Below are 15,146 nucleotides of genomic sequence, written 5' to 3'. Positions count from 1 at the left end.
GGAGGACTTGGCCTTGTCCACGGAGAGCTGGGAAGATGTCTACAATGTCTACTCGTAAAAGTTTGCTTCAAATTTGGTTTTGAGTATATCTATTTTTTGCCAGTTTCCAAATGAAAAAAACCCAACCTTTTGAACAAAAAAACCCACCAAAGCACCAGGAACCTAAAGCATGGATACCTACTTAAAAGCAAAACCAATTGACTTGATTTTTAAGACCTGAACTAAAAGTGCAAAATGGGGACAAATAGCACATGGTAAGTTTGATATTAAAAGTACATTCACTTAATGAAATTCTTTACCCAGTCTCATAGGTAAAGCGACTTGTGTTGGGTTTTTTGTTAATGTTACATGTCAGTTTAACCTCATCCAACCTCCTTTTAAGCAATGCAAGTCTTTGATGCAGCCAGAGCAGAAGGTGGCTGCTAGTCCTTTCCTGCCTCATAACCTGCTGCAGGTACGTGACCAACACCGGACGCAAAGAAATACAACTTCAATAATGGATCTACACAGAACTACCTTCCCCAGCTGATCTGCACTTGCTTGTGGTCCCTGGTATCAATGGGTGCAATGGAAAAAAAGGAAAATTTGGCCAAAGCATTTGGCCCATTTACATCGGCGGTTCTTATCTTAAGGGACGCCTCTGGTGTTGATAACTGTTACTAGAAAAGATTGATTTCCAAAATACTGTTTCATTCTGCCCATTTCTGTCTTACACGTGTACAGTATATACCTGGGAAAGCAGAAATTTATACAGGGTTTGTTTCCTAAGAGGCCAAGAAGCCTTGGACCTCAAAAGCCTGTGAAAGGCAACTGGTTATAATTATAAGCCCACAAATCCTTTTCCGTACAATCCCGAGAGGAGGAGTCATGGCTTTGTTGCTTCTTTACTTGAATTCCTTTTAATGAAATTTATTTTTATATATTTTTTTTAAAACACATCTTTTTCAGTTCTACTACTATCTTTTTTTTTTTTTTTCAATCCGACAACAGACACACATTGTTGGTAACTGCCCCAGCCTTAGGACCACACAGACAATATCGACAAGCAGAAAACAAAACAGGAAAAAAACACCCCTGAAAAAGTCAGGAGAGATACTGATGACAAGGTTACAGCACTCACCACACACACTGGAAAAAGTCAGGATTTCTGTGTTTATGCTTTTGACACTAAAAACTTTTGAAACAGTTTTTCCTCTTTTTTTTTTTTTTTTTTTTAAAAATAGTCAGCGGACACAGCCATTTTGTTCAGAAGGATCTGCTGTTGCGTAAAGTTCCTTCCATTTACGTGGAAAAAACAATTAAAAACATTATTTTGTTTAAAAACCCCCCCTGACCCTCCTTTTCCTCACCACGCTGACGAGAGGGGTCAGCAGAGCTGGCCTTGCCAAGCGTGATGCCCCGTGCCTGACCCTCCCACCCTGCCGGCTTCGCTGGGGCAGTGTTAGTTATCCACAGCATTCTGCATCCTCTCCGCTTCCCTCTTCCAGTGCGGACGTCGAGCTGAGTGGAGGCTTCCTTTAAATATCAGATGCCTTGATTGTACTGTTTCCCTTTTGCATTTCATTGGAGTCATTTGAGTCATATGTGTTACTTACGTAGTGAAATTTTTGCTTTAAAATGGTATCAGTGCGTGACTCTGGTCCTTTGTAAAGACCCCTTCAGTGGCAACGATTGGCAATTAGTACAGGAGTGGGGACTCAACCCTGTCAACCTTTATCAGATGTAGAAATTTCCCAACAAATTGAGCACTAGCAGCAGAATGGGTGGGAATTACAGGGCAAATGAAAAGAGATGCCCCTTTGGTTCAAAAAGCCAAGGTTATGCCTACAAGATTTATGACATTTATGCTCCCTTGTGCAAATTCCTGAGAGCCCCAAAGTACCAGAAAATTTGCTAGAGAAGGGATATTCCAGCCGTGCAACCAGAAACGGCACACGCAGCTCCGTGCATCATGTCGGCCTTTTACCTTCTGTCCCCAGGACTTGGCAAAAACTGGATACTCCAAAGAGGGTTTGGCATTTTATGGAGGGAAAGCTGGTTAAAGGCAGTCAAAATGAGAGAGAGAGAGAGAGAATACCAGAAGCTTAGAGCTTCGTTTGGGAGCATGCCAGGCAATTCTTCTTCCAATTGCAAACAGTGCTCATGTCCTCACCCTGCAATTCTAGTGTTGTAATGTCCTTTTAGTGTTTTACATGAGGCTGGATTCAGAGGCAAATATGGACTTGGACTTATGGATATCATGAACAAGCATGGTAGTGGTGTCAGCTTTTACACTTTACGTGGGCTTCAGGCTTCAGTTATTTTTTAGCCCAAACCCTGGTAAAATGACCTATTTAACTTTCTACAGACAGCTCCTCGTGTCCTTACGTCTCTCAGTTTCTCTACAAATGACAGACTGGAAGAAAAAAAAGTAATATTAAAGCAATTAAAACTTTCTCAGCTCCCATAGAAAATGGAACTTCATTCAACAGGAGAAGAAAAAGCAAGTTTCCCAAGGGCCCCTGGGAAGGGCCCCTGATTTCCTAGGGCTGCTGCACTGCAGGACTGCTGTGCTGGAAAACTGTCTGCATCTGCCTGGCTGCTGACACTTGGGTATTAGATCTTAAAAGAGTAGTGGTGGGTTAGGCAACTGGATGAGCATTGCAGTGTATGCACACATGTGGCCATTCTGCCACGTGACCGACACGCAATCCCACGGTGGGTTATGATAATAAAATCCCTTTGTTGCCCTAAGGCCAATGGTGCAGCACTCCATACGAGTGAAAGGAAAAAGCTTGCAGTGGCCACATTCGCCATTAAATCGTGGCCAGCAGCACCTCCCAAATCCCAAAGTTCCTCAAGCTATTCACCTCAAGATCTCTGTCGACACAGGATCAGAGAGATTACCTGAAATGGTTCAGTGGAGATCAAGTCGGATCAAGACTGTTCCTAAATGAGATCTGCTCTCTCCCTGAAAGCACTTTGTAGAGGTCTAAGATCAATGTTTAAGATGGGAAGCCCAGAAGATCTAGAAGATAACAGTGGTTAACGAGAAAAATCACAAAGGCCCAACAATCCAGATGGGAGGAACAGCAGGTGTGTGGCTGGGAGATAAAGGACCAAATGGCCAGTGTGAAAACTAGCCAGGCTTGACAAATCCTCTCTGGGAAGAGGCCGGGAGATGTGTAAACAGTGAGCTTCACCTGGCTGCCGACGCACGGATCCTGCACACGCTGCCATGACAGCACTGTGCCTTTGGCTGGGGCACTTTGAACTATAGAAACACAGCCACCAACTGAGTTAGAGATGCAGAACCAGCACTTCCCTGTGATGTGAGGACACTGCAGTAAAGCAAGGGAATTGAAATAACAGCCCAAAGCGACCGCCCCTCGTTCCTGTTCCCATCCCCTCCCCCTGTCCCTGCCTGCAGCAGGAACGTTATCAAGGAACATCTCAGTAAGAGGTTTACAAGCAGGAGTCATTTGAACCATCGATAAGAGAAATTCCACAGCTTCTCACAGAGGAAGGATTGTTTTACAGCAGGGAACCAGGGCAGCTGGAGATTTGACCATATAAGTTAATGAGATAGTCAGGAGGGGTGGCGGTGGCCCGATGATGTTTGGCTGATGGCTCTGATGCTTTTACAGGCGGCATTAAATTCCTCGAGTGAGTAATTAGGGGTGATGAAGAAAAAGCAAGAGGAAAGATTTCAAAACAACAGCTCCTATCGAAACGTGCTGACTCAAATAATGGGACCGAAGGGGTGGATCTGGGACGAGGCACGGCTCAGCCGTAAGTACAGTCACTGTCTGCACGCCTTCCGGTGCTCCCCCCATCCACACATTCAGGTTCCCATTACTCTCCTCAGCCACGACAAAAAAATAAAAAGCTTGAGACACAGGCTGACTTGCAAAGCACTGGCAGTTCAAAACATGGAAGAGGTGTGAATCACCCCTTTCTGGAGACTTACATATTTCTTCCTAGTAGACACCATGGCTATGGGTCCAGTACTTTCTGCTGAATCATTACAGTTAAATCAATTGGGATGTGATTTATTTTAAATCAGTTATTTTTCAATAGAGTCTACAGGTATATAAGGTTTCAGTTTTGCCCAATTTTCAGTGCTTGTTTGGAAAAAAATACAGGGTACATCTTCCCTTACTCAAACTTTTGTTGATTTCCTTTCTATTGGAAGCAATTGGTCACTTCTAAAGACAAAAATAAGGAGTGAAAGACCTACAGGGGAGCTGTGCTGTGGATTTGAAAGACATAAGAAATGTAGTCTTCCTGAAAGGGCCTGGAACATTTTCCTTAGCATAACAGTTTAGTGATTAAGCTCAAAATGTAGTAAGTCATATGGAATTAAACTGCAGACTCTGAATGGGAGGTTTACTGAGAGGGTTCATAATTAGCTAGTGACTAGAAAACCAAGATTTCTTCCACTGCTGTGTTGATATTTGGTCTCCTTCCACCCTCCCCTTGTTCTCTTAAGTAATATGAGACAGGCAAAGGGGAACAACTCCTTTAAGGAGCACATGGGGACGTGTTAAAGGGTTCTGTCCTGCAGATGCCCCCAGACACACATAACCACTGGTGGCCAGGAAAAAAAACGTGTCTCCCCATTAATGCATAGTCCAAGAATGAACACCCAAGTCCTACTCACAAAATAGGATTCTGACTTGGTACCACAATGACAAACTGACCTGGTATTTCAGGTCATATTACCTATCAGCAGGGGCTTTAATGAGTGTCAAAGATGGATGGGAATAAGACTAAGGCCTCTCATATACATATAAGAATTGCACTGGTTTAAGTAAAGCTGTGATTTTACACCTATCTACTCAGCTGGGTGCCAACTCCAGCAGAGATGATCCTCTCATAAGAATGGGTTATTGCTCTGAACTCAAACTCATTCCTTGTCAACCTATGCTAAACCAAAATAAATTAAATTATAATTATAGTAAGAACTATGTTACTGATTTACCTAACTTAGCTTTAAAATTATACTTTTAAGCTGAATGATGCAATTCTCTCATTTACAAAACCTAAGACTACTCTGATGACAGCTAATGTTCACAAAACTATGGCCTGAAAAATTGGCAGTGGACAAACTATACAATTTGAAGCTGGGAGCTGATATGTTGACCACACCTGCTTGAAGGGAGAGAACTCTCTGTAAAATAAGAACTTAGGAGACACAGGCTTCTGATGAGAAACCTCATCTAAATCCCCCCCAAAAATCAACAGATGAAAACAGTTACCTTAATAAATGCCCTACCTAGCACGTCAGAATCAGACCAGTGAACAATAAAAATCCAAGTTAAGTAAACAGAAAGTACCAGTACGCCTACCTTGTTTCCCAGCTGCTAGATGAAATGACTAACAGGAACAAGTAGGGAAACTTTCCTTTCCTCTCTCTGTTATTTAAGAACATAAGGAACATTGAGACAGGCAGCGAGACCCGAGCTAGCTACCTGATGCTGGCCAGTCCCGAGCCATAATCAGAGCACACTCAGGTTTGGTTTTAGCACTATGAAACTCAGGCTTTCAGCTTTTATGAAAACAAAAAAAAAAAAAAAAGAAAGAAAGAATGAAAAAAGCAACATATGAATGAAAGGCAAGGGCTATCCTTCTGAGACCTCATGGAGAACTAAAGCTGCTTGTGTCCAGTGGATCCCCTCTGCTTTGCTCAGTAGACTTGGAAGAGCTCTGCTTAGCTTTATCCCAAAGTCACCATCAACAAAGTCAACGGGGAATCGGATTCTAAAGCAGAAAGGCAGTGAGCAGATGAATGCAGAAATGACTAATTAATCATGGGCTGGAAGAACCTAGAGAGCGTGTAGTTTTTTAGAGTTTTTTTTTTTTTTTCTTTTTGCTTTTGTTTTCTTTGTAAAAGGTGCACCAGAAGTTTCAATTCCGTTTTCTGTCTTTCACGCTGCTCTCCGCTCTTACGGCTCCTTGGGCTGACTGGGCTTGGCCACTGGTGTGCTGCTCCAGTGGGGCTGGTGGCCGAGGTCACGACGACTCCTCGAGCGTGTTGACGACTTGCTCCAGGATGTCAGGGCAGTGATCCGCTATCTGCTGTAAGATGGCATTGGCAAACTCCTGCAGCTCCGCGCTCTCCTTCTCCCCCTTTTCCAGCTCATCATGAAGCTGCAAGAAACACACAGAGGCATGGTCATTCCCTGCTATTCAGTGGGGCCACTGTATCACAGACCTGGCCAGCAGGCTCAGCTCTAAGATAAAACACCACTTTTAGAAAGGGAGCTGGTAGAGGTGTAACACTCTGGGCACTTCCAGGATCAGCATCTTCCCTTGGGGACCCTCTTTAGTTCACTTTTTCATTCTATGGGACCAGGTTTGTGACCTTCCCAGTTAAGGCCATGTCCACATGGGAAAACTAACCACCTTAACTACTCCTGAATACACAGTACTATGACAAATATGAGAAAAACTTCCTCTGTGAACGTTTTTCTAAAAGCAACCATATTTCAGAAGCAATACAGCAGTTTGTTAGTATATTACTTTAAATAATTTGACTTCTATTCATGAACAACAGGATGTTTCATAGGTCATTACTTCAGGATTATTTCTTATACAAAATCAATGGGAATGTTACATAATTATACAGAATACACTCAGAGTTAACCAGAATTCTAATTTTTCTGTGGAATTACTAATTTTCAGAGACTGTCTGTCCTAGCTCAGTCATAAAATGACTATACACAATTGCAGTGGAACATACACAATTTTTGTTTACTAACTCTGCATTTCCTGTTGGATCATTCATTTTCAGATCATTTGGCTCGTAACAGGACATGAAATTTTAAACTTTATATTATTCACTCAGCCCACAGTTTATAAACAGTTTCCCCAACAAGTGGTGTTACAAACCATGTCACACAACATACTGCAATATATGCAAACACAGCTTTTAGCTCTGAGCCTGATGCCATTGCCAGAATTAGGGGCCCACAGAGACTTAATAAAGAGCAGGAAACATCTGCCTTCAGCAACCTGTTTATCTGCCCAGCAATTGATAAAGTCCATGTTGGCCTGTGAACTGCGTAAAATCCCAAGTAATGCTGTAATTTGTGCAAGCATTTAAGGGATTACTGTACTCACAGTGGTCTAAGGATCTAGGAACAAGGAGAACACCACCTCTTACCAGACCAGATGATAAGGATAGATAGATAGGTTGGATAAGCCTCCAAGTAGACAGCCCTTTCATTACTATATATCAAAAATCCTTTATTTTTTCAGTCATAAGATTTTCTTCTAACAAAGTATATTCCCTATGAATATATGACAAACATATATATTAGAAGGTATATACACTTAGGCGGATTCTGAAGTTTATTCCAAGCTTCTGCATCCAAAGTCCTTTGTCATTTTGAGCAGCTGTAACCTTATCTTATTTGAACCTTCTTTTAATTTTTTTCCACTTTAATATTATCTGTCAGTTCTGCAACATTTCTTATTCCTAACTGATTAATATTTGTATTGGAACTCTACTGTGTTAATATATGACAAAGAAAAAATGTCAAACTGGCAGTTTTCATGCCTGAAAGGATAACTGTTCATCAGTATACACATTTCTTGATCTGTGTTTTGCACTTGTGTTACACTGCTCAATGTAGGTTTTAAAAGGACAGAACTATCAGGCAGCAGCTCAACAGGGATCATTTTACCACTGTAAGAGCACAATGCAGTGGCAAAGGTCAGATTTCTACAATTAAAATTCTAAGCAGATACAACAGTACATCTCTGTTTAGTGATGGTATCGAGCAAAGCACAGTAGATTGTTTCTGCAAGAAATACTGCATAAAAACAAACAGCCTAAGAACGACTACAGAATAAACATAAATGCTTTTTAAGGAAGTTATGGTACAGACTTCTATAGACAAAAGTGCGAGAAAGGAAATTAAAAGGGTGAGCCTGCTACACTGTTCCCTTTACTAGGCAGGGTAGCATATAGTAAATTATTTGGGCTTTGCGTGCTAAATGTTGGTTTAATGTGTTCTTATGTGCTTTGTTCCTACTGGCTGCAGTACTCACAGCGCAGCCACATGAACCCGAGAGGGGCTCCTGCCAAGAATCACAATGCAAGAGCAACCTGATCCCGCTCTGCGGAGTGACATGAGCCGGGGAAGTGGGGAAAACGAGAGGGAGGGGAGCACTCCGGGCTCTGTAAGGGCTCCCGGGGGAGAAGGGGGGGAATTCGGCAGTAACCCATAATGGTTCAGAAATGGCACGCTGTGGATAGGTGATTAGCCTGGTTCCAACAGCCTGGCAGAGTTATTAGTCAGAAATTTGCAATGGATGGATAAGCCTAGGAGAGGTCCAGTCAGCAAGCAAGATTGAAAGAGTCAGAAAAGCCAGCTAGGAGCAGTGTTGGATATTAAAAGCCAGGAGACTGGGATTCAGGGACTACCTCTGAGTTTCAGGTTGCTCAGCCTGGTGAAATCCCAGCAATCCAGGCAGCCTGCAAACCACCTCACTGCTGGTGCGTTCATGGTTTGAGCCTTCAACTCTGAGACAGGGCTGCCTTGTGGCTTCCTGGGCCAGGGCAAAGATTTCACAGTGCCATTCATCAGAAGGGTGGGAGGCCATGGAGGTTGGGAGAGAGGAGGCAATGGGAGAAGCAGCCTACAGTGTAATTCTCCTTTTCTTATCTGGCACCTGCAAGGGTCCTGAGCTCTCGGTCCGCAGGAGGAGAACCAGGAGAGGGCAGTGTTAGCAGGGAAAGCAGAGGTCCTGCACCATCACCACCTGCCCAGCCAGCATCCCTCCTCCTGGCCTTTCAGCCAAATCCTCCAGGTGAAGCTCCAGGAAAGGACAAAACAATTAAATTAATCAAATATAAAAGCACCTCTAAGAGATTAACCTCTGAAACTGAAAGGAGGTTGGTGAACAAGGAAGAATCCTGCAGGATGTTGTCTTCAGCAGGGCAGTACTTCAATGTCAGTGAAATCTTGGTTTCTTGCTGTACTGGTCAGCACTTCTGTATTTATAAGATGCCTTATAAAATCAAGATAAACCCAACAAAATAAGCCCATGCCAAAGCTAATAAATCAAATGAAATCAAACAAAAGCAACCAACTTAGAGGAAGAAAATACTTCCAAGAAATGAATTTTTGACCATCAAGAGCCCAAAAGGAGATGGCTCTGAATGCTGAAGGCCAGCAACAATACTTTGCAAATTAGCACAGACAGAAAGTCTACACAGCTGGCTGGCAGATGTCTGTGATGAAATGTCCTGGAAAAAAGTAGCAATGGTAGCCTTGAGTTTGCTAGCTTCAGAACATCTAGGTTTAATAATGTGATTTCTGCTTCGACAAAGACATCTTAATTGACTATATGGCTGGTGGCAGCATTTCTAGATCCTATATGTCATCTCCATTTACGTCATTCCTCTCAGAAACAGCTGTGAGCAGCACACATCAGTCCTCATTCAGGCAAGGGCCTTAATGGGGAACATCCAGTTCTCAACGGTATAACTTGATTCACCTGGATGTTCGGCGAATTTTAGTTCCAAATTTTAGGGAAGTTTCTTTAAAGGTATTATGCAGGTCTGCTCCTGGTTTCCTAGATTTTCTTCTTGCGAGTGCAAACAGAAATGGTGTTATCTTCCCCATGCCATTTTTCTATGAAAATAAAGGAGTGCCAACAGTCCTTTTTTGCAGGTATTTTCGGCTGAGGATATGAGGAAATTCATTCACTTGTCTCACAGAAATGACCAAAAAAGAGAAGGAAAGGCCAGAGATGTTTGTCTAGTTGAAGGCAAGTAAAAATAGACAGCTCAGAAAGAAAAGGATAGCAAGGACCCCAGAAGTGCTTCACAGTATTTATCTTTGGACAGAAGAACAGAAAGGACCTTCAGCATCTCAGGGGAATGAAAGCTTGCAGATAATCTGCCACAGATTCAGACACTTTTCAACACTGCTGCCTTCCTTCCTGGGTTTAGAGCAAGTCATGATAGGAATACTTTTCCTTTTATAGTTAAACTCCATCAGTGAAAAAAAATCCCTAACAATTCAACATGAATTTAGCTTTTCTGTTGCAAGATATTTCAGAACTTATTTAAAGAGTAGCTGACATTTAGAGAGGAGACAACTTCATAGTTAAGAAATAGGATGCTATGGTTTTATATGCACACCAGATGAATCGTGGTGCTGCTCCACAGAACTTTTGTGGCCTTTGCTTATTCCATAACATAAACAAGGCAACATTAAGCTAAGATCCTTTAAAATTTATTTATATGGAGAAGGTTTACTCCCCAGTGGGATTTTTCTCTTGTTAACAATTCCACAAAAACACTGATGAATAAAGGCAAACACAAGCTAAGGGCAGAAAAACTGAATTCAGAATATGATATGCTTGTAGAGCAGCACAAAAACAATGTTAAGGGGTGGACTTCTATTAGGCTACAATACTGGGATATGGAACTATGTTTCTCCAAAGCTTAAGTGTTTCTCAATCAGGTTATGGTTAGTCTGAAAAATACATTTAGAGCTTAATGTAACAGAAATAAGAAATTAAACTGATTTAATCTTAACCTTTGTTTTGTCTCAAAATAAGTTAAACTTCACTGTATCTCAGGCAAATGGACAAAAGCTTTTGCATCTACCAAGACTAACCAGTGTAAATACGTATGTTTGAAGTAGTGAGAACCAATTATACATAAACCTTTATTTGTCAACTGCATACCTATCAAATGGTCAAAAGAAAGGGTTCAGAATACAGAAATGCAGTCTGACAAGCTTTAGAAACAAAAAAGAAAAAAAAATGTAAACCCTTTAATATTTCTGCTCTATCTGGAAATTTTGTTTTCATGCTAGCTGTTTCAAAATATTTAAAAAACATGCATTTAAAAATTAAACTAAGATTTCAAATGAAACAGTCTTGTCTTTTTAAATAATGCAAACTTTAAAAGTATGTTTTAAATATATTTAAATATATTTGATTAGATTTTGCAACCAATTTTGACAAAAAACCCTCAAAAAGTTTGCTGAGGGCTCTTGTACCATATATTTGAAATAGCTCTGCACATGGGATTTATCCTGCATTTCTGAGCATCTCTAAGCTCTGTGAACAGCAGAAATCTTATTATTTCCTTGGTAAGGAAGGAATTTCAAGATTATTTAAATGGGAAGGAGTAAAATCAATCCCTGTAAGTTATAGTTAGCATTTCACTGGAGAAGTTTTTCTGCAAATCTGGCACTTGCAGGCAATACGTCCATCCTCCAGCAACAGCAGCAATCATTTCACAGTCAGAGGACAATTTGCTGTTCATGTAAATTCTGCTGTACATTATACACTGAAAATTAATGCTGCTATAAGAGTACAGAATGTTGTTATTTTGTGGCTGAGCAGAACAAATAGCAACTATTACATGTACCACATTTAAAAGACGTGTAGATGTGGCACTTAGGGACATGGTTTAGCGGTAGGGTTGGCAGTGTTGGGTTAATGGTTGCCCTTGATGATCTTAGAGGTCTTTTCCAACCTAAATGATGGCTGCTTCTCCTCATTTCAACTGCAATGCACTGTGCCAGTTTATTCTCCCGAAGCCAGATTGCTTGACACTGCCAGGATTACTCTGTGCTGCACCCTTCGTGCTGGGCCTGTACTTTGCTGCTTGCTTTCTCTGCTGATGAACTGGGGCTCCACATCCCCACAGGGCCTTCTGCCTGTTTAGTCAAGGCAGTACCCAACACAGGGAAAATTCACCTGTCTACAAAGCAAATCTTAAATAGCTCTCCTATATGCCCTAGCTGATGAGTTTTGGAAAAACTTTTAAACAGCTAGGACAGAGGACTGGTGGGCATTTACGGTCTCGTACCTGCAAGGTGCAAAACAGAGAAGAAAGGACAAGGCTGGGAGTACTATTCAAGTACTCCATAAGTTGGCCGTATCCACAATGCCGTAACTTTACCCATTTTTATTTGTGCATGGAATTGCTAATTTTAATGAAAATATATCCTATCAATCATTATCACTAACTATTGCTAACTGGAAAGAAAATAAAAAGCCAAGCAGAATCCACAGCAGGAGCTCAGCACCAGCTTTCACAAGGACCACGGTGTCAGAACAAGGACCAGTGTAACAGAACTTGTTACTAGTAGCAAAACATATGGAGAGGTGAGCTGCCCTTGAAAAAACAAGGTAATAGCTCAGGCTGCTACATCATCTGCTTGTAGGAACTGCTTGAAATGAGGCCACATTAATTTTTTGAGACACCACACAGACATACACAACACTTGAGCATGTCCCGAAACCAATGTTTTTCAATTTATATCTCTTCTCAAGTCAGGAATAGTTAAAGATACTGATTGATAGTATATATTTTAATTAAAACTAGCAATTTCATGCACAAATAAAAATGAATAATGTTATGGCTTTATGGACACGGTCAACTTAAAGATAATGTTTGTGACTTTAATCAGTATTTAAGAACTATGGCACTGATCCCAAGTTCTCATCCTCACGCAAAAGATTAAATATAAAAGTTTAAAGTACTATAAAATGTAAAAATTTTAGAGAGTTTCTATATACATTACTTTCTCCACTAAACTCAGGAAATACATTTGCACGCAAAGAAGGATATAAATGGTTGTAATTATTACTTCTAATTTCTAACAGAGACCAGAAGGGGACTGTTTAACTTTAAAATACATTATGCATTCCCATAAGATTACAAATTAAAAATAAATGACATAAATCAGGTGGGGAAGATAACAAGTTGATGGAAGAGCAGTCAGAGAAGGAAGACAGGGTAAAATTGAAGTAATAGAGTAATTTAGAATGACTAAATGCAAAATATATCAGAGAAATTTCTTTACAGAAACTAAGTAAGTTGAGTAATTTCTTATAGACGATACAGAAGTAAGAACACAAGTGGGATCCGAATAAAGAAGCAGACAGGAGCCTTATAACATTGCCATTTGTAATTTAGAGTAAAGCTTATTCCACTAACAATATTGCTTGTATAACAGATCAAAATATGTTTTCAATATTTTCGAAATTTAGCAAGCAAATATGCAATTTTAAAATGAAATTTGACAGCTACATATATGCACTTTGGTGTCCTTTCATACGAAAAGATGAACATCACTTTGCTGAGAGTGAAATGTGAATTATGTGCAATGTAAATTATGCTCCTTGGAAAGAAGCCATGACTATTTAGCTTATACAGCAGCTTCTGATTGATACAGTGAGGTGACATTATCACCTTTTTCCTTCCTCTGCTTCGAGCAGCTGAGCAGAAAAGACATTCCTGATTTCTTGGGAGAGGATTAGTAAGTAGGAATCTCTAGAAGGTCTGTTCTTTGCCTGAAGCTGGTACACAGGGAGAGGGAAGACAACCTTTCTGCACTACAAAGGCTCTTCTATGATGATAAAGATTTTTCAGAAGTGCCTCTCTTAGTAACTCACAGCGAAGCAGCCACAGGTGCAACACTGTGTTGGTAGAGGGGTGAGACACTCCCAGAGCAGGTGACTTCTGAGAGAGCATCTCATGGAAATGCATCTGCCCATGTCTTAAAGGCTGCTGTCCACGTCCAGGTCACAGCACAAATGATGCCAGAAACACTTCTAGGGAAAGAGGGACAGACTGATTGTGTGGGGAAAAAAAATGGAGTTTGGAGGCCAGCAGAAACTGGTAGGACAACCAGCAGCCTGGATGAAGTCAGGACATGCTGGATATGGCTGGAAAGAGCCACTGATGGCAGGGAGCCAGGGAGAAAAATGCCTCCTATTCCTTGGGTTAAAAAAGTTATCTTAATTGTATAGGTCCTCTGCTGTTGGAAGAAGTGGTGTTTTTCAGAACATCCCTGCAGGACCTACTGAAAATAAGAAGCTCTCCATATTATGATGTTCTGCACATTTTGAAGATGGATTTAGAGCAGTAAGAAACATTTCTAATAGTCCATAAACTATTAACAAAACAAACACTGTTGACTGCTTCTAATATGTTGTTGCTCTGTTTTGTTGTTTCTTTTTACTTTCTCACACTGCTGCCTTTCCACCACAGCACAGTACACCACCTCTGACACACTGAAATGACATTTTTCAGCAAATTCCTGTTTCTACTCCATTCTTTTCCTTTGTAAAGATAAGAGCAAAACAAAGCTCAAACTATAAATAAAAACGTGGACCATATAATTATGTTCTTAATGTAATTTCCTTTAATACAGGAATAAAATCCCGGACTTAGAGGCAACTATCTGAAACATGAAACGTAGCAGTAGTTCTACAGAGCTCAAGAATATTACCATAATGATACCTTTAGGACAAAGTGAAAGAAAATATTGCATTTAATAGAAATTGCTAGGATAATGCAATTACTCGTAATGAATGAATGGAATTTTTATTTCTTGGTGTCGAGATTTGGAACATTCTTCCTTCCTTGTGGTAACTTCAGTTTTTTAATATGAAAAGTCGAATAGGACATGAACTGGTTGAAGGAGGACAGTTTCAGAAACGGTACTGGCTACTTATTTGGGGACATTGGGTCAGAACTGACTAAAAGGGATATTTTCCACCATTGGAATAACTTAATGACATGGTTCTAAGCACTTCAGGTTCTTTATTGTCCACAAATTGGACTAGTGTGCTATTTTAGATTAGGTTTTGAGACACCATATACTCCTAAGTACTGGTTTCAGGCCTTCATTACAAATGGACCAAAATTTTACTACAGTAAGTTACCCTTACAAAATGTCTTTGATAAAATGCCAACAAAGAATGATTTAGCTTCTTGTCCCTATATTTTGATTACAATCAATTGAAGTCACTCAGGACTATCACTGACCTTAATGGCAGCTTAAAGATACTATTTTACATAAGAGGCACCAGCTATCAGTCAAACTTTGAGACTTCACAAAGTTATTTATGTGGCATATGGTGTTGATGCTGGCAGATACTTTTCCAACGACTATTTGTACACTAGTTTCTGTGAGTCACTGTGGATTGCTGGAAGAGTGACAAGCTTACATCTAACTTCATATACTAGTTGTACCTACTAAAAGAAGCCACAGAAAACTTCTGCTATTTGTACCTGAGCCTCCCCAGCAGGTATGAGAGACCTACAGAGTATATTGGCAGTGGTGAAACGCAGCAAGACCAACCTTTGTCAGTCAAAGTTGCTGCAGTAGGAAATCACA

The 15,146-nt window shown here is 40.7% G+C and overlaps 1 protein-coding gene across 12 annotated transcripts in view; it reads right to left on the bottom strand.

Annotated features, from left to right (window-relative positions):
* Positions 1-922: 922 nt before the first annotated feature.
* Positions 923-15,146, bottom strand: part of ERC1 (ELKS/RAB6-interacting/CAST family member 1) — a 289,654-nt gene continuing 275,430 nt past the window's right edge. For all 12 annotated transcript variants that reach the window (XM_017804631.1, XM_017804640.1, XM_017804634.1 and 9 more), the window contains one exon: positions 923-6,132. In XM_017804631.1, coding sequence (XP_017660120.1) covers positions 5,995-6,132 — 138 coding nt within the window. In that variant the 3' untranslated portion in view covers positions 923-5,994. The remainder of the gene's footprint in view (positions 6,133-15,146) is intronic.

The sequence above is a fragment of the Lepidothrix coronata genome, unplaced genomic scaffold, assembly GCF_001604755.1.
Source record: "Lepidothrix coronata isolate B3197 unplaced genomic scaffold, Lepidothrix_coronata-1.0 Scaffold10, whole genome shotgun sequence".
In the NCBI taxonomy this organism is placed as follows: domain Eukaryota; kingdom Metazoa; phylum Chordata; class Aves; order Passeriformes; family Pipridae; genus Lepidothrix; species Lepidothrix coronata.
The sequence above is the reverse complement of the archived record's forward strand: the minus strand, read 5'-3'. Positions and strand labels throughout refer to the sequence as shown.